We start from the raw sequence: 24,846 nt of genomic DNA, 5'->3' as shown, positions 1-24,846 counted from the left end.
GAAGTTACACTACTGTACTGTTTTTAATTGAAAGTCAGCTCAAATGAAATGATTACTTTTATAATTTCACAATATTGTGTGTCAATATTTGAACTGTTAAGGAGATCCTTAAGATCCTCGGTAGCCGCGGGTTGCTGACCCCTGAACGAGGACAATGGATGGCTTTTGTTAAAACAGTGCACAATACAGTAGTGGCAAGAAACTAATTTCGATCTGCAGTCCCTGGGTAGATGTCATCAATGATGTCCGTAGGCCTCAGTTTTCTCCAGCCAGCACTTTATGGTGTGGAGAATAAGAATGCCTTGAAACAGCATTTAGACTATTATTGAACTGTTAAAATCCAAATATAGTGTCTGTTATTAAACCCATGACGTCTGTGTTTGTCAAAGGGAAAACTAAATAAAAAATAATTGCAGTAGTAGGCCTGTTATGATTTTTCACATGAAACACACCCACGTTCCGAAGAAAGAAAACACTTTGATTGATTAACACATTAACCCAGTGGTTCCCAAACTTTTTCTGTCAAGACCCCCTTTGATGATATAGGAACATTGGATGGCTCTCTCGCTCGCGCGCGCTCGCTCTCGCTCTCGCTGGTTTTGCCACAGTCGGTCTGTCACATGAGCCGCTCTGGTGGCGTCGTTGGAACACAGTGCATGTCACGTCGGTTATTTTATATTGTTTTACCGGTGTATGTGTGCGTCTGTGTGTGTGGGTTGGTGATGAAGCCTCGACCGCCCTGTAGTACCACCGCGCCCCCCTAGGGGTCGCGACCCCCACTTTGGGAACCACTGCATTAACCAATCGCCAACCACGTGACGTAGTCCGTTTTGACCAATCGTTATTCTAGAAGAGGCGGGCCAATCACCGACACCGGCAGCGTACGCTCATTCAGCCCTGTCTCCTTGATACCGAAGCTGTTACCTGTTTTTGGATGAGGTCTGACATTTAATGTTTCCTGTTTTCGGGTAGAAACGAGGAGAATAACCCGAAATGAACTCTATACGCGCAGTGAAAGGAGAACAAATAGACGCGCGTGCTGCCTTCATCTTCCAGCAGTAGAGGGAGGACATTTAAGCAGACTATATATTTAGTGGGGGTTTTTTTATTCTTCTTGCTCGCTAGTGATTGCTGATTAAGTAAGTAAAACGCATCTCAGACTTTTATGATCTCTCTATGATGTTAAGCCTATACATTAATATATGGTTTAAGTGTCACTTCTTTGGCTGTGGTTTTCTACCTTTAAGTTTCAGTTGTATTTATTCTTATTCTTTATAGGCAGTATCAGTATGACTGTCCTTTTGTTAGTAACTGATATTATTTGTGATTACATTTTTGCTCCACTCAAGGATGGCAGGAAGCCCTGACCATGAACAAGATGAAGGGGGCCTCGGGGATAAAATGGTTTGTTTCCACAGCTACTTGCATGGAGGGACCTCCAGCTTGATATCCACCTTAATTATCTTCCCTGTCTACAAAACTGTCTTCCGTCAACAAATCCACAACACATCGGTTCACCGGGCAGTGGGACAGCTCCTCAAAGAGGGACCTGCAAAGCTCTACAGGGGCGTGGCCCCGCCATTACTCATGAGAACCCTGAATGGCACGCTGCTCTTTGGCCTCCAGGACACCCTCCTCCACCAGCTCTCCCTGTCATCACAACAAGTCATCCTCTCCTCTGCCCTGCCTGCTCTGGCTGGTTTTGGTGCAGGTTTGGTAGAAGCTGTGGTTTTTACCCCCTTTGAGCGCGTCCAGAATGTGTTGCAAAACGGACAAAATGACCGCCGTGTACCGACACTGAAGAGTGTTCTTGTCAGGCTGAAGGCACAGAGACCGGCCTTGGGGTACTACAGAGCCTTGCTGCCCATCACAGCCCGCAACACTCTAGGCAGCTCCCTCTACTTTGGCCTGAAGGGGCCGGTGTGTGCTGCCGTGGAGGCACAGGGGCTTTCTCCAGGGGTTTCCTCCTTCATCTCGGGGACACTGACCTCCATGGTCATCAGCTTGACTCTTTACCCACTTTCTGTGCTGGTGGCAAACATGCAGGCGCAGATGGGAGGGGAGGTGAAAGGAGTCATGGCTTGTTGGAGGATGCTGTGGGAATCTCGGCAGCGGAGTGTTGCTCTGCTGTACAGAGGAGGCTCACTGGTTATTTTGAGATCATGCATTACATGGGGAATCGCCACTGCTATCTACGACACGCACCAGAAACGTTCAAACTGATGAAATGCCAATAAACAATAGCTTTTTCTTTTTGTGTTTTATTTATTTATTTATTTTTACATTAAATGTTTGACTGGGAAAGGTCTACCACCTGTCTGTAACCTCCAAGTATACCTGTGAAATGTGATGGTAAAACATTTTCTATTGTGCTTGCATATGATACGAGACTTAGTTCCGGCCACAAACACAAGAACTTGTACCAGAGTGCGTTCTCGCTCTAGCTACTCACCCCTCCCTTCTGCACTCAATGTCTGATCCTGCAATTATTTAGGAAGTGCACGAGAGCAGCCTCTCGCTTTGACATCTCACTGTTGTTTGCATCTCACACATTTTACCCCATGTCTATACGTTCAAGTTATTTTATGAGCAATTGTTGTGTTTTCAGGAACTAAGAGCCCCCACCTTTGCTCTCCTTGTGGTTTAAATGGTTCTTGTTCATGCAGACTGCCAGCACTCCGTACGATCAATGAGCCTTTGCTGCAGCAAATAATCAAACCAACAAAAACAAGTTCTGTTTTTCTCAGTATTCCTAATTTCAGTTTAAAGAGACTTACACCAAGACAGATAATAAGAAAATGTCCACCCCATAAATCAACAGGGGATAACATCATCATAATAATAATAATAACTGCAGAATGCAGACTTTTCTCTCTCAAAGTGCATTTATAAATGAATCGTATCCATCATGCATTTCAAACGTTTCTGTGCTGTAAGTTTTTGTTAAAATGTAATATGTTTGTCAAACCATGTCATGTCACGGGCCGTCCACTAGATGGTGGAGGTGCATGTAAAATAAAAGAAACAGCCCGATCCACCAAAATGGATGTCCAGCAGTTGTGCGTTACTCTACGCAGGTAAGGGGAGGACCAAGTGATCCGAACGATTGCAACATTCCTCAACAAGTACTGGCAGCTGTCGTTTATGCCCAGGCACCTAGATTGTCCAATCAAAATCCGCCTACTGGGCGTTGGGAGCCAATAGGAGCTAGAGCGTGGTGTCCATGTTGGCTTGGGAAAGGGCGTTTTGTCTCTACTTTAAGCGTTGGCTTTGGACTTCTTATTACGCAGAAGCCTTTTTACCTGCATAGGACGCTGCACACTTCTGCACCAGGTAAAGTCATTCGGAATTATCGCTGTTTATTAGCTCGTACACACAAAACAAAAACAGTGTAACGTACTGCAAACATCATTAATGTCAAAATGTTTTTTTTTGTAAGTTAGTCAACATTTCCGCAACAGGCCAAACTCTTTCCTCAACAAACCTTTCCCCAGTTCTACTGTGGGGTGTGGTCTGATAGGCTTTCTGCTCGCGGGCGGTTTCCTTGTATGCGTTTGTTAATCGCGAGAAGTCGGGATGTTATTTATGGTGACTAGTTTAAATAATTCCACGGTTTTAAACCGATGTCCGACTTAAGTTGCATACCTGTGTGGGGATGTCGACGACTGCGCACAACGTCTTCAGTGATGAAATGATAATGGTAGTCTGTGTTTTTCTTGCTTTCTCGCACACTTTTCCCCAGTAGAACTCTTCCAAAATGAGCACCACATGTCCAGTCAACCAAGAGGTGAAGAAGTTTAAAAAAGCTAGTCTGAAGAAGACTCAAGTGCAAGAAAAAAACCCTCTTCCGACGACTCAGGGTATGTATTACAGAGAAACCGCCCTTGTGCCAGGTTTCTCCTTTTTTTCCTCCGCTCCTTCTTTATCACAGTTGTACTCCTTCCTATCTTCAACTGCAAACATTGCTTTACTGATTAACTACAGGTACACACCCAGCTACCTGAGAGGTCGTCCTTGTTCTGCTTAATGCCACCTGTTCAAAGGAACATTGATCAAAAGATCTCTGTCTTCATTAAGAGGCCATGGAGCAAATGAGCTTCATGCTATCCGATGGTGGAGTTAAAAAAAAACCTAATTGTAGTCACTTTATTAGATCAATAAATCAGTGGCCCAGACTGCACTACACAATAAAAAGGCCTCACCTCAGATCTGTGGGTGTGTGCACAAAGGGAGAGTGGCTGGCCTCTGATTTAGTGGGCGTTCTCAATCTGACTAAAAGCAACCTCACTATCTACTGTTGCACTAATTTGTCTCAAAGAATGCTATTTGGTTGCATTATGGGAGATGGAGGCTCCAGTGTTTATGGAGCTTGCCCCTTACTAAAAAGGAACATTTAAGACTTCCTCTTTCCTGCTGTACTTACCTAGTCACTTGACATTCTTCTTAAAAGTATAACTTTATTCCCTAGTTTATCTTGTGTGTTCAGAGTGGAACTATCTATTGCACCAGTTACTGCATATTCATATTGTGCACCCCATCTATAATATTTGACACTGATGCTGTAGATCATCATGGCTTGGTATTGTTTTTAAAATTGTATTACAGGATGATAATGTTTAAATGCAGTGCTCCATCAAATTGTTTTCTTGTCAACAAATTGGCACTGATCTTTGATGAAGGTTGATGAACCTACGGCTCAGTTATAGATTGATCCCCTCATCTTTGTCTCTCTTGTGATCACACAGTAATTGATGATGAGAAGCAAGCCAACGAAGAGGTAAGTACCTGGAACGTACACGCCAATGGATATTCCCCTCGTTCAGTCCTGCTCTGTCACCTGCTCTTCCTTCAATTAGGAATCTTCTCAGTCATCTCCGCCTTTTACTCGGTTTCTGTGAATTTCCTGAATTCTGTAGTTTTACAAACATGAACTGAGCATAAATCATGTTTGTCTTGTATATCCTGAAATTTTAACTGATGCATACTCTCTTTCACTGCTAAATTAAAGCCTTAATTTTCAAACTATGCTTTTACTTCATAAAGTAGGTACTTGTTTCTTGTGACTGGCTATCATAACTCTAGAGTTCAGCCCAGTCCTGTCTTGCCAGAGTTTGATTTCATACTCCATCTAAAGTGATGAAATGATTGGATTGTGTTTTTATTCTCTCATGCATTCTCTAAATATTTTATCATATTCATTTTCTAAATCTGTTTTAATTTCAATCATTTCTTTGCGTTCTGTCTCCCATTTATTTCCTTTCTAGAAAGCTCAGAAAGAGCCAATCAATGCAGAGGTGGAGAAGTTCAATCCAGACTTGCTCAAGAAGACTGAAACAAAAGAAAAAAACCCTCTTCCGACTAAAGCTGGTAGGTGTTCTGATCCGCCCTGATCATGTTTCTTCCAATCCTTGTTTGGCTTTGTGTTGTACATTGTTGCTGAAGTAATAGACAGACATTACATTAAGGGGCACCTCATAGATTTTACAGTTAAGTTTTCATGGAGAGTACTATAACCTGTGAAAACAATTGTATACTGGTGGTTTCCAGTCCCAATACATAGTCTGTCACATGATGTCCAAATTCATTTAATTTCTTATCCCAACAAATTAGCACTGACCTTTTGATGGTTGATGAACCTACGGCTCAGTTATAGATCGGTCCCCTCATCTTTGTCTCTCTTGTGATCACACAGTAATTGATGATGAGAAGATAGCCATCGTAGAGGTAAGTACCTGAAACAACGTACCTGCCATGATTTCTTTCATTCAGTCATTTTGCTCTTACTCCAATTATGAATACTGTCCATCTCCGCCTTGGTTTTCTGTGAATTTCTCAACAGTGTAGTGGTGCAAGCAAAAACTTGGTTGTCTGTCCTTTTCAGACACACGTTCGTAAGATATAGTGAGCAAGCCTCTGTATTTTGGATACTGATCTCAATTTTGAAAATCAGAAGAGTGATTTTTTTTTTTTTTTTTTTTTTTTTTTATCACCGTAAACAAACATGTTACCATTCATATCTCTTTAAATTTTTTTAAAAATAAAAGCTTTTTGTTCATCGTGAGCCAGTACGTCATAAAGTAGGTATTTGCTGTTTCTTGTGACTGGCTATCATAACTCCGACCAGTCCTGTTTTTTTTTTTTAAACTGAGGTGGAGCGTGTTTTCATACTGCATCTCGAGTGATGAAACGATGATGGGATTGTTTTTCTTTCTCGTACATCCTCAATATTTTATCATATTCATTTTCTAAATCTGTTTTAATTTCAATAATTTCTTTGCGTTCTGTCTCCCATTTATTTCCTTTCTAGAAAGCTCAGAAAGAGCCAATCAATGCAGAGGTGGAGAAGTTCAATCCAGACTTGCTCAAGAAGACTGAAACAAAAGAAAAAAACCCTCTTCCGACTAAAGCTGGTAGGTGTTCTGATCCGCCCTGATCATGTTTCTTCCAATCCTTGTTTGGCTTTGTGTTGTACATTGCTGCTGAATTAATAGACAGACATTAACTTAAAAAGGGCACCTCATAGATTTTACACACAAAGTTAAGTTCACTTTTCACCGAGTACTATATAACCTGTGAAAACAATTGTATACTGGTGGCTTCCAATACCCATAGTACCATACTATTTTTAGTATGCAAGAAAATGATTTAATATGTCTCATGCAGTATGCCAGCATATCCAAATTCATTTAATTTCTTGTCCCAACAACAAATTACCACTGATCTTTGAGAGTTGATTGAACCTACGGCTCAGTTATAGATCGGTCCCCTCATCTTTGTCTCTCTTGTGATCACACAGTAATTGATGATGAGAAGATAGCCATCGTAGAGGTAAGTACCTGAAACAACGTACCTGCCATGATTTCTTTCATTCAGTCCTTTGCGCTTACTCCAATTATGAATCCTGTCCATCATTTCCACCTTGGTTGTCTGAATTTCTCAACCGTGTAGTGTTGCAAGCAAAAACATGGTCGCCTGTCTTTTTCCTTATATTTTCTGGACAAATGTTGTGTTCTCATAAAACGTATTTTTTCCCATGCAGACACACTTTTCCCGTTAAAATGGACCATATCTTTTTACAACTGTGCTCTTACTTCCTTGCGGTTCGCTTCTTTGGCCCTGGTGTGCATTTATAATTTCTTATCTCTTTTGCACGTTTCCTGCTTGGTTTTATCACAAAGAAACACACTGTATAAGACCATTAATATGCTGATGACACACAGTTGTACATTTCCCTGTCCTCCGATGAGCTCAGTCCTGTTAACAAACTTGTTAACTTGGGTAATGGTTCTAATTTCTGGATGTCCAGAAACCTTTTACAGCTGAACCTTTTTATATTCACAGTTGATCCTTAAAGTCAGAGGCAGGAAATATATTCACGAACGGCATAATTGTCTCTAAAATATAGTGCACAAGCCTCGGTATTTTGGATTCTGATCTCAATTTTGAAAATCACATCACCAGAACAGATTTTTATCACCGTAAACAAAAATATTACCATTAATCTCAAACTCAATCTCAAATTCATGAATTGGTCTAGCAGGTTGGACTACTGTATCGCTCTATTCACAGGATTATCCAGTCAGTAGGACAGCTCCAGTTTATTCACAATGCAGCAGCCAGAGACATTACACATTCTCTACATTTGAACATATCACTCCTGTACTTAATAATGATAATAATAATGCATTACATTTAATTAGTGTTTTTCAAAAATCTCAAACACAGGATAAAATGGAGATAAATATGGAAAAACATCATAGAATTAGACACTGTACTGAAATCCCTTCATTGGCTCTGGCTACAATACAGAATTGCCTTCAAAATCCTGCTGATAGTCTACAAAGGTTTGAGTTTTTATATAAATAAAATTGGCATTTCCATTCAATGACTACACATGATTCAAGGTTCAATACAGCATGTTGCCCTCTAATCCCCATATGCATGTGGAACTGAATACCTGTAAATAACAGTATGGTGTAACGTGACGCCACAAAAGCTTTTTGTTCATCGTGAGCCAGTACGTCATAAAGTAGGTATTTGTTTCTTGTGACTGGCTATCATAACTCCAGAGTTCAGACCAGTCCTGTCTTTTTTAAACTGAGGTGGAGCTTGTTTTCATACTGCATACTGGGTTTTGATTTCAATTATAATTTCTTTGCTCTCTGTCTCCCACTTTTTTCCATTAGAAAGCTCAGAAAGAGCCAATCAATGCGGAGGTGGGAGAGTTTAATCCAAAAACGCTCAAGAAGACTGAAACCAAAGAAAAAAACCCTCTTCCAACTAAAGCTGGTAAATCCGCCCTTGATCACATTTCTTCTGCTCCTTGTTTGGCTTTGTGTTTTACATTGTTGCTGAAGTAATAGACAGACATTACATTAAAGGGGCACCTCATAACGTTAAGTTTTCATGGAGAGTACTATAACCTGTGAAAACAATTGTATACTGGTTTCCGATACCCATAGTACCATACTATTTAGTATGTTTTAATACATAGTCTGTCACATGCAGTATGCCAAAAATACCAGGATGTCCTAATTCATCCAGATGCATTTTTGCAGTATGCAAACCAGCATGCTATTCTGACCCACAATCCTCTGCGCCATAGTTGATGCTTTAGATTAGCATTGTTCTGTGTTGTGCCCATCAGAGTTAGGGTGTTAAATGTATTATTACAGGTTGATGATGTCTATACAGAGTACTGTGTCAATTGGTTTTCTTGTGCCGGCAACAAATTATCACTGATCTTTGATGAACCTACGGCTCAGTTATAGATTGATCCCCTCATCTTTGTCTCTGTCTGTCTTGTGATCACACAGTAATTGATGATGAGAAGCAAGCCAACGAAGAGGTAAGTACCTGGAACGTACACGCCGATGGATATTCCCCTCGTTCAGTCCTGCTCTGTCACCTGCTCTTCCTTCAATTAGGAATCTTCTCAGTCATCTCCGCCTCTTACTCGGTTTCTGTGAATTTCCTGAATTCTGTAGTTTTACAAACATGAACTGAGCATAAATCATGTTTGTCTTGCTTTAGTCTTGTATATCCTGACATTTTAACTGATGCATACTCTCTTTCACTGCTAAATTAAAGCCTTAATTTTCAAACTATGCTTTTACTTCATAAAGTAGATCCTTGTTTCTTGTGACTGGCTATCATAACTCTAGAGTTCAGCCCAGTCCTGTCTTTTTTTTTTTTTTTTTTTGAGGTGGAGCTTGATTTCATACTCCATCTAAAGTGATGAAATGATGATTGTGTTTTTATTGTTTCTCGTACATTCTCTAAACCTTTTATCATGTCAATTTTTCGAAATCTGTTGATTTTTTTGCTTTTTCTCTCCCACTTTTTTTCCATTAGAAGGCTATGAAAGAGCCAATCAATGCAGAGCTGGAGCAGTTCAAGACGCAGACGCTCAAGAAGACTGAAACCAATGAGAAAAACCCTCTTCCAACTGCAAAAGGTAGGTCTATCTGACCCACACTTAAACCAAATATTCTCCTGGGAGCTTGTCCTTGTTCTGCTTCATGCTAAACTGACATGAAGCAGAAGGAAGAGTTTAAGTTAAAGTGTGGCAAACAGCCCTGGCTGTTTTGCCAGTGGGGAACAACCAAAGCACTAAATCAGGTGGCACTACTGGTGCATGTCAGCTTTTTCTTTGGGTCGGAGGATCAATGCTATATTGTAATGAAAGGAGGCACCTGCTTTGTTAAAAATGTTCCTTATGAAATTGTATTGTTTTTTTTTTTACTGACATAATGTCTCTGCCACGCCTTGACACATTCTACAGCCTTTGAAAACAATTGTATACTGTCTTCTGTGGCTCTGAAGAGGGCTGTTGTAATCTGTCGGAGTGATCTGGAATAGCGGGTCAATCACTGAAAGCCTGTGTCAAAAACTGGGAATGTGGAGTTCCAAAGAAAGTTGGCATTTACCTAACAAGATGTTATTGAGTTGCATTATGGGAAATGGAGAATCCAGTGTTTTGGGAGCTTGCCCCATACTAGACACTAAAATGTGTAATATCTCTGGAGCTTTGATTTTTAAGATTTTGTTTCTCTTCCAAGGTTGCTAACAGGGTTGCAAAATTCCGGGAATATTCAAAGTTGGAAACTTTCCATGGGAATAAACGGGAATTAACAGGAATAAACTGAAAATGTTTGGGTAATTTAACTGTATTTACCTTGTCATAAGCAGACATGAATGCAAACATTTATAATACAACTTTTAAAAATGACATTTTTGACATTTTGTGAGTAGAACTTTATTCTTTCATCGAACAACAAAAACATGAACATTGAATAAAAAAAGGTGTATTCCCTATGATCGCCACCCCCCCAAGCCACATTTGTGTTTTTCCCTGAATCTAAATGCTTTCTTCCTGGACCTCATCAACGTCCTCCTCACTGCTGTAAAAAGTTAGTCGACTGTATACAAATAAACTTGGTATTAAAATGAACATGGCTTCAGTTTACCAAGTAATCAATATGATAGGTAATGACAAAGTGTTGGGAAAGTTCACTTTCTACATGAACTAGTTCAGTTCATAGTTCACACATAATTCAAAATTTTGAACTAAGTTGCATGAACTAGTTCAGTTATATTTTTCAATATGTTGCGAGCTATAATTGAAATCTCTGTCTGCAATACCGCTCTTGGCCTCTACGCAACTCGGCGCTCTCACACTTACCAGGCATAGGGCTGAAACGGTCAGATGCAACACTGATGACAGACGTTCAAAAACAACAGAACGTTTTATGTTTACGTTTATGTTTCTGGCAGACAATGTTCCCAACCAGCTGCATTCAGGGTCCAGCTGAGCTAGGCGTGCATAGTCTTGTTCTCAACTACACCTAAGTTCCCTGTTATATGCTTTTGCAAAAGAACTTAGGCACATCTTCTTTTTTTTTTCAAAATTCCAGAGCCAAAATTCCCGCGGAAATTTACCGGAAACTTTCCGCCCCTTAGCAACCCTAGTTGCTAATGTTTAAACGCCATGCTATGTTTTGTTTTCTTGTCCAAACAACCGTTGAGGACTAATCTTTGGTGTCCAGCATAAGTGATCGGTTGAGCACCTCATCTGTCTCTCTCTTGTGATCACACAGATATTGCAGAAGAGAAGAAAGCCAAGTAACTGAAATACATCTGCCATGATTCCTCTCTCTGCCCTGCCCGTTACCTGCTTGTCCAGCATCTCCACCTCGGCCTGTTTTCTGTGCCGCCATGTTTGATTAGAAATGGTGTTTGGGCTGATGCTATGGGGTAAGATCTGTAATCCCATGTAAATGCTTTTTCCATGCTGTTTAGAAAGGGTTTAATGGAACAAAAATGAATTATTGTACCAATGGGAAGCCATATAAGATGTTGCATTGTCAACAATACCACCAATATTCTTGTAAATGTTAACATTCAGAAAATGTAATGAAAAATAACAAGATGTTTTTTTTTTCTTAATAAAAATGGATGTATCAAACATGTTTTGAGTAACATTTGTATTTCAAACTGTCTTTTTAAAAAGTATTTGAAAAGATTCTCAGGACAAAGGTAATTATAATGTAAATGCTGGACATGGTCTAAAATTGTCAAATATTACTGGCAAATGGAAATAATAAAAATAGTAATAAGTTATTGTAATATGTATCCCAGACCTTAAGCCAGGCGTAACATTGCTGCTTAAAGAAGTATTTTGCCGCTTGAAATATGGTACTTCCATAGACCTGGGCTGTCTATGCAGTCGAAAGCCACCGCTCGACTCCAGGCCTCTTCCTCTTCCATACACTGTCATTTCTCCACAGTGTATTCTGGCTCATGTACTAAGTAGGCCAGCCCCGAATGTCCGACTCCGGGGTTAGGCTTCACTATGCCCCCTCTCCATGCAGGCATACGACAAATACGGAAGTACAATCTGTAGTTTGAATAACAGTCCTAGAGCTGGAGAAAGTTGCATCAACTGGTTGACCACTGCTGGAAAATTAGCTTGGACCTCTGGGTGGTGGTAAAATGGAGGGAAGTTAAATATTCTTAATTCTCTTATAGTACCCACGTTGTCATTATAAAAAAGCTTGTTGAAAATCTGCAAATAAAACTGCCTTTCGTTTGTGAGCATGCCTAGCTGGTTTGCCTTGGATGTGCATGAGCAACATTTTTTAAATTTAATTGGTAATGGTTGAGTGAACCCTTGTCACAGTGAAAACCTCATCCATCTAGATTCTCGAGTTACAAGTCTAAGCCTGCTCGGAAAAAAGGGCGTGGATCCGGTGCAGGTGTTATACATTCTACATTGCCATGAAATATCTTTGTTGGAACATTGAGTTTTAATATGCCACATTTATACTTTTTTAAAAGGCATATAATGTGGAGAAAAATGTTCACATTATTCTATCTTTGAAATGTAAACTTGTTTTGGGGACGCATCACACAGAACAGTGGCGGAGCCTTTTTTTTTTTTTTTCCCAATACTGTGGATTGCTTAAGGTGGTGCAGGCTGTGCTTTTCCACATCAAGCCTGTTGAAACATGCTCATACAACAGCATGCAGGTACTTGAGAGCAAAGACATACTTTATACCATCTAATTGTCTTAGATTGGTTAGAATTATGTTACCAAAATGACAGTCTAATCCAGATTTACAAATACCTTTCTGTTGTAAGGAAGCTCGTAAAGATCAATAGGAGGTGATAGCGTTCATGAATCTGAAAAAATGTATGCATATTTTCTTTTCTAATGGTCTTTCAGGACCAGTCATGTCTGTGCACTGACAACAGACTAGACATTACAGCAACAGAAGAGAAGAAATGTGACTAAATGATAGGAGGAAGAAACAGACGTATGATTTTATTCAGCATCCTAAAAAATAATGCTCAAGCCTTCTACTGAAAAACCCAAACTTTAATTTGTAGATTTATTCTGTGGCATTGCATTGTCACAAGGTTACTGGTTATTTACGGTCCTGCCTATATTTTTTTATGCCTGCTGTCTTCAATTAAAGTGCACATGATTGTCTCTTGCAAAACAGGTTATGCAGGTACTTTTAGTAGCATGAATATTTCCTTAAATTACCCTTGCCCAACAAAATATAGACAAAAAATATACCATTATCTTTCCAGCATAATGAAGACCTATTTGTGTATTGCAAAACCACCAAAACATTAGTATTACATGTCATTTAGCTGATGCTTTTATCCAAAGCGACTTACAATAAGTGCATTAAACCATGAGTCCAAACTCAGAACAACAAGAATCAAGCAAGTACAATTTCTTCAATAACGTTAAAATAAGTATAAAATAACTTGATATACTATTTCATCTTTTAACACAAGTCACACCTTTGCTGCATTCAACTTGGTGGTTTTCGTAGTAGTTTTTTCTTAGGCTATCATTCTTTCTCACCGTCATTAATCTTTGCAAATGCAATTTGTTTCTGATAAATCATTGTAATTGTGCACATTGTGTAAACTGCGACACCCAACGGCGACTGTACAGCTTACAAAAGATGGCACTGCAGTACCACATCTCTCCCATAGGGAGCGCCACATAACAGAAGCTCCACACGGGGAGGAGCGAGCCGCTGTTGGTCCGTTCATTGGGCTAACTAGTCCATCAACAAGCTAGTTAACGTTAGCTGTGAGCGATGCGATGGACGCCATCGGTGATGCTCGAGCATCAAGAAAACATGGACTAGCTAACTGATATTCTTCCCGCTGTGTTGACAACCATTACCGAGGCAAGGACCGTTTCAGGTGGCGGTAATTAGCTGCTCCATCAATGCGGTCGCTGGTGCACACCGGGGTTTGAGCTCCGGGTGGCGGGCTCGCTGGGACGAAACAACACGGCTCACTCACCGGTACGCTAGTTGTTGCTGTTAGCATGCTAGCCGAGCCAACTTGATATAAATGATTTACTACGATATAACTGTTGGCTGCTGCAAGCTCACAGCTCGGGCTTGGGTTTGATGGTGTAACAACATCATCATGCTCTTGTAGCTTCTTGCCACGGAAATTACAGCTGCAGACTTAGAAACGTGATGACGAGAGAGGAACAAAAGTGGTCTGCGTAATGTAAATATATGTAAAACGAGTGCTGGCTCAAGTTAATGTTTAAGTGGCGGACTGATACCAGAGCTACTACGTGTGATTCACGTCCAAAGCTGCGCATATGGACAAAGTATATAAATAATATCTACATTACTCATATGTTTGTTTTGCTGCAATAACCAATGTTAAGTTGGTTTTTCACGAGTGCCCATTCACTAAAGGTGTAGTCGGCAACATACCGTGAGCTGTCATGTAGTACCATGAAGCTTGGGACGGTTGTGTGTTTATATGAAGACATGTGGTGTGTTGTCATGGTGTACATTCTAATCCTACTCTTCCTCCCGATAGAGAAGGAGCATGGTGGTCCCGGACAGTGCCAGCGTGGTCCCCGAGGCTGACAATGGCAGTACCACTGGCTTCAAAGAGAGCTCCGAGCCTGGGTGCGAGGAGGAGGAAGAAGAGGGGGGTCCGGAACGTGCAGGGGGGGAGCTGGAGGAGGTACGAAAGCTGCAGGAGCTTGTTCGTAGGTTGGAGGTCCAGAACGAGACTCTGCGCAACAGGGGGAGCAAGACTATCGTCCACAGAGGAGCCAGCGGCAACAGCAACCTCACAGACGCTGTGTACATCAGCGAGAGGCTGACTTGCGAGGAGGTGACCAACTCCCACCTCAGATTGGACCACGGTGGCAAGTCGGGCATAGCAGACTTTGAGCTGTCGTCCACTCAGGACAGCAGCAGTGGTGAAGACATGTCCCCTCTGCCCAGGGCCAACAGGCTGGAAGGAGAGGATGAAGAGGAGGACCAGGGTCCAGGTGGGGGTTTTCTCACCTTGACCTGCAGCAATGGAGCGGCCCAGACTCCAGAGAGCCCTTCTCAGGAAAGTTACGAGTCAGAGAGCCACTCGGGAGTGGACCAAACTGCACTGGATGAACTGGATGTCCTAAATTTGGAGGATGAGTGTGCAGACGTAGAGGACGACGACAGATGGTACGTTTTATTATCTGAACTGCTCGTCTCTGGTCATGTTTTTTTATTAGTCTCCCTCTATCCCACTTGTTTGGATATCGGTGCTGGACCGACCAGTTTGCAGGATCTTAACATTTGCAGACGTGTGAGAGAAAGCAAGTAAATCATAATATGTAGAAGCGGTATCTTGAGGGGAAGTCAGCAAAGGCCACAGCAATGCCATATTTTGAGTTTGCTTGTGTATAGGTAGAGGAGCCCCTTCAGCCAGATGAGTCACTTGCGCTCTTTCATTTTAACCTCTGGCTTTTTAAGTGTGTTCCTCCCCCACAGGAAGTGAGTATGCACTGTTCTGTAGCAGTAGGTTATTCGGATTTAAAATTAGAGTTAATCCTTTGCAATCCAGTCTTTTCTTGTACTTTCAGAGCTTTGCTTAACTTTGGCAAACAATTTGACCATTAACTGAATATTTACTGTAATCTGGAGGAAATTGTGTTATTGGAGGAGAAGAAAAACACTGGACTGACAAGGAGGCGGTAAAAGAAATGGGCAGCTAGCCGGAGAGAATTAGTTCAGAAGCCATTGATGTGCCGACTAAAGTGAGAGGCGGTTGGTTGTCCCAGTAAAATTGACTCTGACCTGGATAAATAACAGGCTTGCTATGTGCGACCTGTTTGGCAGGTAATGAAGAACACAAAGCCTTTTTTTACCAGATGCGACAGAGCTGGTATTGTTGTCGCCTTGTGAGTCTCTGTGTGGGTGTGTCCTCATGGCAAAGTTGGTCCAGGAGATACCCACTGAAGCAGAACTACAAAAGAAGCCAGTTTTTTAGTACTTTTCCAGGTGTTTATATTTCTGTGGATGGATTTTGTCGCCACAATAACTTCCCAACAGTGCAAATGCAGTCATAAAACCTTACAGGTGTGTGAGCTCAAAATGAAGGCCACGTTTTGAAGACTGGAATGGTCCAAGCAAGGGACCTCTACTTCACACCCCTGGCCCGACTTTCTGTTGCAGCTGGTGTGACCCCATCGCAAGATTGTCTCAGATTTTATTCATGTCTACAGCAAGCATGAATGAAAATGCTTGCAGTACCAGAAGTGTTCTATCAAGCTGTTTCAAAGAGAAAAGCTATTTCAGAAATTATTATTATAATAATTGCTATTATTGTTGACCCGGCATATTTTTCCATTCACTAAGCCTCATTACACAATGTACTAATATCTGCATTAGTTCATTCCTGAATGCAGGCCAGGTTGAAGCTTAAAAAAAGCTGGTTTGTTCATTTCCTCCAGTTTAATTGGCAGAATGTCACAACAATTACCAGTTATAGGAGGTTCATTACAAATAATCTATGTTAACATCATGCCAAAAGTTCTAAACATATTTGTTTATTCTGCATGTTGCACTGCTTAAAACAGGCACCATATTGTGTTCTGGTGGTTACTTTAGCAGCTTAACAGTCAGACCATTCACGACTTATGTTCAGTTTCACATCATTAGCCATACCATATGTGCTTTGGGAGGTTATCATAGGCAAACAATCCTGTAATCCTAACGGCAACATAATCTAATCTGCTCTGGGCTAGATGCTGTTGCACAGCATGTGGGATTGCACAGCATGTGATCTGAGGGCCCCCCCCTGTGGAACCAGACTGAAACAGGGACAGAAACACTGGAGCTAAGAACAACTGCAGGAGTTCTTGGTGTATGTTTTTGAGAGATTAAAATAGACTGCTGAGTATCCGATTGATTGGACCAGGCAGAAAATGTTTTAACCCACCAGGTCAATTCAAAATTGCCATTTCAATTTGGTCTTAAATCCTGGTAATTTTCCTGTTGGATGCTTTTAATCACACTGTAGCCTACGATTAAAACCTCTGACTTGCTCTCCTCACAGTGATGCAGATGAGCAAAATAAAACTGACTTTGCAGCATCGATATAAGTTATCCATCCTGCCTCTGTGGTGGAACACAGACAGGGCACTGCTTGGTTTCATAATGAAAGGAAGAACACCTGTTGTATGATAGCTGTAAGATCAATACTATAGAATAACTGTAAAAGTATACAACATACAGAAATTAGACTTCATCCACATATGCTGCTCTACTTATTTCTTTAATATTAGAAAAAACACAGTGAGGTTTTTATTATTATTATTGATTTAGCAGAAATTGAACACACACAGAAGGATGTGTGACCTGAACATTGCTCTCTGTTTTGTTGCTCATTGGGAAATGGTTGCTTTCGTGTTTGCCCAATGGGAAGATGATTTTTTGTTGATTGGCCCAGAATCAGTCAGTCCGGGCCTTTTGTGTGTCAAACTCAAAGGGAACCGATTGCCCATGTGACTGCCAGTTGAAAGCTTGTGGTGAACTGATTGCAGTTTACTCTCACTGGATACATCACAGTTCAGATGGCGACCATGTGTGGCTGCATAAAAACCGAGCATTGGCTGGTCGTTTGTTGAAGTGATGGTTTCTGGCAGCTTTTTCCAAATATAACTCTAGATTTGAAATTGTACTTCTTTTCAGATTTGTCCGCCTGACTGTGACCCGTGATGACAGGATGAGCTTGATATGTTCGCCAGATGTCAATGAGGCCGATGTGCATTTGTCTCCGCAGTCATGTTTGTGATAAAGATGTTGAAAGATGTATTACATCAAGTATTTGCTCACTCCCTGTTTGATCTGATTATGTCATTAACTTTAAACTAACCAGCTTGGTTGTTTTGTTTATTTTGTGAGGTCTTTATTTGCTGCTTCACCGTGTCTCATTCAGTGGTTGGGAGTTATTCTGCTTGTGGTCAGCCCCGCCTATCCTATGTTGTGCATTGGGGGGAAAATTATTACTGTCTGCACGGCATGTTCAATGCTATTAAGTGTATACCTTATAGGCCAATGATTCACACTAATCTCCATCTTGACAAGCATGTTTAATAAAAAGTAGATTAGGCTTACTGTGTCGGTCCAAAACTGCCTTTTCCCTCCCTATTTCTTCCATGTATTCTTCTCCTAATCCATTTTTGCATCTTGTCATTGTTTTCTTGTTTTCCCACTCTTCTTTACAGGTTGTACGTGGCTCCAAAAAAGCAAATGGACGATCAAGGCCCAGAGTCTCCATTGAAGTGGTGTCGGCAGGCTCTTGACCATCGCAGCCCCGAGACAGAAATAGCTTGTCGGACCCTGATCAGCCGCTTGGACCAGAGTATGTGAACACATACATTATTCCATTCTCACTCTTTAAATATTTAGTATGCTGTATTTGTATTAATTCCCATACGCCCTAAAATTAACAATTTGAAACAGCTTTCAAAATAAGACTCACATTTTTGTATGTTATGGTCATTGGGTCACATGTTGCTGCCTCCAGAGATGGTTTGCCAAAATCAATATTAAGACACCTAATTCAGTACAGGGTGATGGTCTCGCCTACCTTTGTTAAATGGCTGCTCTCTTATTTACTGCTCACATGTATGTGCACAGATCTGTGTTTGTTTCAGTTGTATGACAAAGCCCGAGCACTCAGTAAATATGCTGCTCTCCTTTTTAAACGGCAGCAGCGGGCCTTGAAACTGCCTGTCGGCGTAGTGACTTCATGGTTAGCAGTAAAGGTGACTTTAAAGTGAGTTTAAAAAAAGATGTTGTCTAAACTTGACCCTACAGTACATATGCACATACATACGCCACTGTTAGTTCTCAAAGCTTTCAATTACATTATTTACACCTGCACCTGTAATTACCCTGAACATCAAACTGTATATTACTGTGGTTCGAGCAGGAATGCTGGTAAAGCTGTCTGATTGATGCTACACACAGCAATGCATTGTGTTTATTTAATTAAATTGCATGCAAATGACACCAGGCTGCTACAAAATAGCCACGCACCTCTACACATATCAGAGTGGTCGGTTATAACTCGGTCTTCTGTCTATTTATGTGGGAGACATCGGATAACTGGAGTTTATTAATTCTGTGCGTCACAGCTATTTTGAAAAGAAAAATGCAAGTTCACGTTTTATTTGTTTTTAATGCTGCTGTCATATTTTTATACAATGTAATCATTTGCCAAATGAAATACAGTACAATTATTACAATTTATATTACTTATTAAAGCATTGGATTGAGCATATCATATCAAAGTCCTTCACCAAATAATTATTGATATGGTTTTTTTCCTAAATAACTGTTAAGAGTATGACACAATATGTACCTTTGACTGCAGTTTTGAGGTGCTGTATGTGTGTTCACATTGTGTCGCTTTGCATCATCCAGACAACAACATGATTTCCCGGAGGTCCGATTCTTCCTTTGTTGACCTGTTGTCATGTGTGACCTGCTGTCATGTTCTTGAAGGTGCGCTTCTGCACCTACAAGAAGCAAACTTGCCGGTGATATCTATGATGCGTTTCATATTTATGTATCTGCATGTTGTCCTTTATTCAGCCAGGAATGTCTTATTGAGATAGAAGATCTTGGTCAATATGGCAGCATAAGCAGTTTCACATAAAAACAATTCCACATGTTAGTGAAACAAACAATGCATTGAAGCATGTCATCTTTTTGTGTGTATGTTCTTCTCAGAGGATATCTAAACTCTTCTCTCCTATTCCCTGCAGCGTCTCGATGGAGGAACATGTACAGTAGCCCATCAGCAGAGGCAGGCTCGACAGGCTCAGGCCTGATCTCTCCTGGGTACCACAAATCGACTAACAAATCCCTACTAACCTGTGGCAGCTCAGGTATGGCATGGCATTAACACACTGTGCTCCTCATTTTCTGCTCAACTCAACAGTGGGATTGACTTGTTATTTTGAGGATGTAGGTCAGTTGATATGTGTGTGCACTAATGCATAACAATGTGTTCCTTTTGGATCTGAATGGTCATTTCTTAAGACTTTTTGCACGTTTTACCCAGTTTACTGTGTGCCGCATTTACTGCACTTAAAAAAGAAGTTTGATTTTCTACTTCTACCAGACAGACTTTGTTTACTATTCATTTTATTACTGGAGTCTTATATCGCAGACTACATGATGTTCCATTTAACAGCATTGAATTTAGAAAAGAAAAAAGAAAAGACGTCATGAAAAGGCAAGAGTGTATTTGGTAGCTTCTTGCATCACAAAGTGGTGGTGCACATGAATGCACCACCTACGACACGTCTGTAACACTGATATAATTTGGAAGATATTCAATGATAATCTTACGTGTATGGGGTTTGTTTCTCAGGGGACTTTTTTCGGCCATGCTAACCTGTGTGAAATGTGTTCTACTGGTGATCTTGACTTTGTGGTGATTGTTACAGTTACTTTGCACTTTCGTTATTCCTCGCGCTGTTTCACATTTCCCTGGCAATTTGTGCATAGACCAACAATGCTGATGTTATTCTGAATACACTGTAAATAACAAATCTTTGCATGAACTTGTAAAGGCTTGGCTTGTGGGTGGTGACCCTATCTAATATCAGACTTTTTACATAAGCAAATGCCCCTGGATGATGTAATTTCCCATTTGTGTGAGAGTTAGGCCTGTGTCAGACAGACACACCTTTCCTGTACAGTTTTCCTGGGCATCATCAGTAGAGACGGTCCTTTCTAGACTAATGCGGCTTAAAAAGTAAAGTCCGGTGGAGAGACATGTTAATTGAACCATACCAAATGCGATTTGTAGATATTCACAACTTAAATGTGATTTGTAAATATTCACAACTTTAAATTTGTATATTTTGACCGGGTCAGTCTGATAGATTACATAAAATGTGTATACACCTGGTGAATATTAAACTTAAATCTCAATTTGTCCTGAAATAGGCAGCGCTGAGGTTGGGGTGAGTTACACCTCTCAGACCTTCAGCTGATTGGGACTAATTGAGCTGCTGATCTCCAATACTTCCAAACTTTTAAAACTATTTTCATACATGTTTTATACTTTTGTAATGTAATGTGTTTTTGTGAACCTGATCAATCGGTCCCTATCATCTCCTGAGCAGAGTCTGACAGATCCCGTTGGTGTGAAATCGTTTTTGATCAATTCAGTTAGCGCACAGGTGATGGTCTAACATTTGTCATTCTCATGTTATGGCTTTAAAGTGGGGCCCATTAATCAAGACATTATTTTTTGGGGCTGACATCCTTTTTCTGTTCGGCAATCCTGGTTTGAAAGCTAGTTTTACCATTCTTTGGCACAATCGTGTGACTGTGCTGTGTCGTACAGGTTGGCCATGTTCATTTCTATCTGGAGAGCTTGTAAATATTATAATACTGGTCTTGGTAAATGTTTTTTCCGCATTCTGTTCCCCTGGCCTTTATTTGTTTAAAATATTATTATTTCAGTATCTGCCTTTATTTGAGAATTATAAATAATTCTGCCTAAAATAGAGTCCTCATAAGTGTGACTAATATTGTTCCCATTTATGTGTGGGATACCGCTTGTTTAAGAAATAATAATAAAATGTGCCCATTGTGTTTTTACAGGTGTCACAACCATGCACTCTGCCCTGAGCTCGCAGTCCTCCATAGACAGTGAGCTCAGCACATCCGATGACTCCATCTCTATGGGCTATAAGCTGCAGGATCTCACTGATGTCCAGATCATGGCTCGCCTACAGGAAGAGAGTGAGTAGAGGTGTTGTGCACACGGTGTGCTGGACATCACATGTCACATTGTGTTTCCCAATTCTAAATTCCACGGCTGCCTGTGTATGCCGTTTGTAACTTTATAACTTTGGTGTCAGGTCTGAGGCAGGATTATGCCTGCAGCTCAGCATCTGCATCACGCCGCAGCTCCACAGCCTCGCTACACTCCCTGCGCCGGGGTGGCACCCACAGCGATCAGGAATTTGACAGTTACAGCCTGGAAGACGAAGAGGACGAGTTTTGCTCCGTGCCCCAGCGACGACATCGCTTCACCCCTTCGCCGTTAGGATCACCCCGGTGCTTGTCCCCCTCCACCTCCAATCACGGTCAGGAATACAGCAGCCGACTCGGGGCTCCACGCACAAGAGCACCCAGACGATCCCTCCAGGGCCCCAGTGCAGAGCTGCTTACGTTTGCCAAGAGTGAGGGTAGGCTATAGCCAATAATTCAGCATTCATACCCTCGGTCAAGAAGATCAGAGTGACCATCACAGATTCTTGTTGGACCAAAGCTAATGACACACATGCTGTTGTTGCTAAATGTGTATTGTATGTGTGGTTCCAGAAGAGTTGAGGCACAGCATGCCTAATCTGGCCCCCCGCACCAGCCTACGTTCCCTGGAGGCAGTCAGAAACAGTCGCAGCATGGAGGCTAACCTCCAGAGCTCTGGCAACCGCATGTCCCACCTGACTCACTCCCCCTCCACAGGTAACCCTACCCTCTTCGCCTGGTCCCCACCATTTCTCCAATATAATGGCACCTTCCTTTGCCTTGCCTATAGCCCTTTGTCGTGTCACTTCTATCCTACCACCTTAACCTCTCGAAGCTCTGCATGACCACAGGTTTGAACAATATTCTGGAAGAATCATCTTAAAGATAACCTATTGAATATGTGACCACTACTAGTGATATGGAGTAGGTCCCCAGTTTTCTTGTTTCTTGCACATGGCTGACACGATATATATACTTGCCAATTGTTTTTACGTTATACCATTAATCTACTGATAGTAGTAGTAATGTTTCAAGAAAAGCAGCAGTGCACTGACAAATGCTGTTAAGACTGCTAACAAACAAATAGATTAAGTGTAAGTTTCAAAATGTTTTGAAAATGGTCTTCTCAAATGTTTTAGCATTTATTTTTGGTGAGCAAATGCAAACAGAAAGTTTAAAAAACCTCAGTAATGCAATCATTGTAAATGTATAGGAAAAAAAACTAATTAAAAAAGTGAAACTGAAGGCGACTGTCAACAAAAAAAATGGTAATGTTTACAAACAGTGGTCATGTGCTTACTACAAATCTCATGCAGTAAGGAACAAAAGAAAAAGCATATTATAGTGGCATTATCAAAAACTTGCTCTGCTGTTTTTCACATGTAAAAAGAAAATTCCTAAATATAAATGTTGAATAAACTCAACGTGCAAGTCTTTGATGGATATTGACATGCTGATATTATCAGATAAATCTGGTGTAGATACAGTATGGCTCACAAGTACTTAAGAGTTCCATAAACCATCCCATATTTTGCCCTCGTCCTTCACTGACATATCTCAGGTAATGAACAGTCAACTGTCCTTTCACTCCCCTTCGACATGATTATTCCACTCGTTACCTCCAAATGTATCCTTGATAATTCAGTGCTAACTACAACTCCTACATGCCACACACAGGGTTTGGATCAGCACATTTATCTTTTGTATATATCAACAACATGTATTCGATTTCCCTTTGTTAAAAGAAATAGCTGGTTGAGATTCTATTATACCACTGTGACTTTCTTTCACTCAAGTTATGGCTTCTAGTCGACTGCGGGGCAGTGGCCAGTCACCTCTCTCTCTGCGGACTCCAGTGAAAGCGGTTACTCCTGTGGGCTCTATGGCAGCTGGTCGCCAGCCTTCCAGAGGTTTGCCTGTTGTCCAAGCACCGCCTGCCGGAGGGGGCCGCAGGGTCCAGTCACCAGGCTCTGCCAATGGCGGAGCCTACATACCCGGGAGAGCCTCCGCTGGTGCAGGGAGGGCCGCCGTGGGCCGAGGACAGGCATCTACCCGGAGTAAACTTTCACAGCCCCCAAGGAGGTGAGTGCTTGATTGAAAAGCTGTGGAGGGATGTTGAGAAATTGAGAAAAATGCCATTTCAATAATGGTAAATTTGCTTTTATGCTATTCAGAGCATCACAATCTGATACCTGGGCTCTTGAATGAAGACTAATTCTATTTTATTGACAGGTCTTTGGGCATGACTAAAATGTCAGATGAATCCTGGAAAGATGGCTGTTACTGAGCCTGGCCGGTGATGAAGGATGTCCACTGCTGCAACCCTCACCTGAACTCTTCCCTTTTACCTCTTATAGAACACGGCCACTGTGAGGTCGTACAACCTTTCGGTCCCCATTTAAGACTGGAGCGCTGGGCTGCACTGGAATCTTAGTCAAGACGTATCTCTTTTCCTTGCATGAAACATTGTCAACCCACACAAAGAGGATGTGTAGGCAGACACGAAGGCACACATGCACACTCGACTTGTGATATAGACCAACTCTGAGCTTCCAGAAGATTTGTTTGTGTCAATTGTACTTATTTTTCTATGGTAATTGTGAGAAACTGCTGGAATATTAAGGGTTGTATCACTGTTCTCGTGATGTAATTGATATGAAGACAATTTAAAATGACGATATAGGTGGTTTGTTCATTTTCTGTGTGCATTCCTACTCGGTCAAGGTGCTGAATGTTGCATGCTTGATTTTATTTTTGTTTTATCCTTATCATCATGTAACTGCAATATGATCTGTGTGAATTTATGAATGTTTGATTGGTTCATTGTGTGATTATCTTTAGATTTGTGTTGTACTTGTGTTTTGCTCTTTGCTTACACAGCAATGCAACTCCTGTGAACCACACTGCCCTTATAAATACTAAATAAAAAAAATGGAAAATATGGTTTGTGCCAAGGCGCAATTCAGCTACAAAACTCTTTCTAATTCCAAAAGAATCTTGAGTCATTAAAGGTACTGTATGGTGCTGCATTTTTACTGCATATAAATATTTGTGTGCTTTTGGATACCACTGTAATGAAGAAAATGTGTATGCACTAAGGCCTTGTGCCTTAAGACAGCTATGCACCCTCATGCAGAGTGCTTCTGACAATTGGGCGCTGTAATGAAAATTAATAATAAAGTCTACCCTGGAACTATAGTTGCAGCATTTCTATTAACTTATCATACAATC

At 41.1% G+C, this 24,846-nt stretch overlaps 3 protein-coding genes across 6 annotated transcripts; all 3 read left to right on the top strand.

The window, feature by feature from the left end:
- Positions 1 to 886: 886 nt before the first annotated feature.
- Positions 887 to 2,250, top strand: LOC117737156 (solute carrier family 25 member 53-like). The gene is made up of 2 exons (XM_034542876.1): positions 887 to 1,139; positions 1,350 to 2,250. The coding sequence occupies exon 2, from the start codon at positions 1,351 to 1,353 to the stop codon at positions 2,221 to 2,223; it is 873 nt and encodes a 290-aa protein (XP_034398767.1). The 5' UTR covers positions 887 to 1,139; position 1,350; the 3' UTR covers positions 2,224 to 2,250.
- An 838-nt stretch (positions 2,251 to 3,088) lies between these two features.
- tmsb1 (thymosin beta 1) lies at positions 3,089 to 11,440 on the top strand. 2 transcript variants are annotated; one of them, XM_034542879.1, is made up of 11 exons: positions 3,089 to 3,333; positions 3,743 to 3,860; positions 4,746 to 4,777; positions 5,265 to 5,367; positions 5,693 to 5,724; positions 6,308 to 6,410; positions 6,797 to 6,828; positions 8,187 to 8,289; positions 8,817 to 8,848; positions 9,355 to 9,457; positions 11,100 to 11,440. In XM_034542879.1, the coding sequence occupies exons 2-11, from the start codon at positions 3,758 to 3,760 to the stop codon at positions 11,126 to 11,128; spliced, it is 672 nt and encodes a 223-aa protein (XP_034398770.1). In that variant the 5' UTR covers positions 3,089 to 3,333; positions 3,743 to 3,757; the 3' UTR covers positions 11,129 to 11,440. The 2 variants fall into 2 exon arrangements, with proteins under 2 accessions (XP_034398770.1, XP_034398769.1); XM_034542878.1 differs by having other exon boundaries at positions 3,094 to 3,333; positions 3,746 to 3,860.
- Positions 11,441 to 13,524: 2,084 nt separating this feature from the next.
- On the top strand, positions 13,525 to 24,813 carry zgc:66447 (SLAIN motif-containing protein-like). Of its 3 annotated transcripts, none has more exons than XM_034543756.1 (9): positions 13,525 to 13,836; positions 14,375 to 15,012; positions 18,060 to 18,196; positions 19,608 to 19,730; positions 21,463 to 21,603; positions 21,723 to 22,052; positions 22,189 to 22,332; positions 23,412 to 23,697; positions 23,848 to 24,813. In XM_034543756.1, exons 2-9 carry the CDS (start codon positions 14,384 to 14,386, stop codon positions 23,900 to 23,902), a joined length of 1,845 nt encoding a protein of 614 aa, XP_034399647.1. In that variant the 5' UTR covers positions 13,525 to 13,836; positions 14,375 to 14,383; the 3' UTR covers positions 23,903 to 24,813. The 3 variants fall into 3 exon arrangements, with proteins under 3 accessions (XP_034399647.1, XP_034399648.1, XP_034399646.1); XM_034543757.1 differs by having other exon boundaries at positions 13,556 to 13,716; XM_034543755.1 differs by lacking the exon at positions 13,525 to 13,836 and adding an exon at positions 14,063 to 14,156.
- The last annotated feature ends 33 nt before the right edge of the window (positions 24,814 to 24,846 follow it).

Source organism: Cyclopterus lumpus, chromosome 10 (assembly GCF_009769545.1).
Source record: "Cyclopterus lumpus isolate fCycLum1 chromosome 10, fCycLum1.pri, whole genome shotgun sequence".
In the NCBI taxonomy this organism is placed as follows: domain Eukaryota; kingdom Metazoa; phylum Chordata; class Actinopteri; order Perciformes; family Cyclopteridae; genus Cyclopterus; species Cyclopterus lumpus.
The sequence above is the reverse complement of the archived record's forward strand: the minus strand, read 5'-3'. Positions and strand labels throughout refer to the sequence as shown.

Bases quoted from the DNA above. Each gene is read 5' to 3' on its own strand.
- LOC117737156 (XM_034542876.1), top strand. From the start codon at position 1,351: ATGGCAGGAAGCCCTGACCATGAACAAGATGAAGGGGGCCTCGGGGAT.
- tmsb1 (XM_034542879.1), top strand. From the start codon at position 3,758: ATGAGCACCACATGTCCAGTCAACCAAGAGGTGAAGAAGTTTAAAAAA. The intron at 3,861-4,745 runs GTATGTATTACA...GTGATCACACAG, and splicing joins CCCTCTTCCGACGACTCAGG to TAATTGATGATGAGAAGCAA. The intron at 6,411-6,796 runs GTAGGTGTTCTG...GTGATCACACAG, and splicing joins CCCTCTTCCGACTAAAGCTG to TAATTGATGATGAGAAGATA.
- zgc:66447 (XM_034543755.1), top strand. The intron at 22,053-22,188 runs GTAGGCTATAGC...GTGTGGTTCCAG, and splicing joins TACGTTTGCCAAGAGTGAGG to AAGAGTTGAGGCACAGCATG. The intron at 23,698-23,847 runs GTGAGTGCTTGA...TTTTATTGACAG, and splicing joins CTTTCACAGCCCCCAAGGAG to GTCTTTGGGCATGACTAAAA.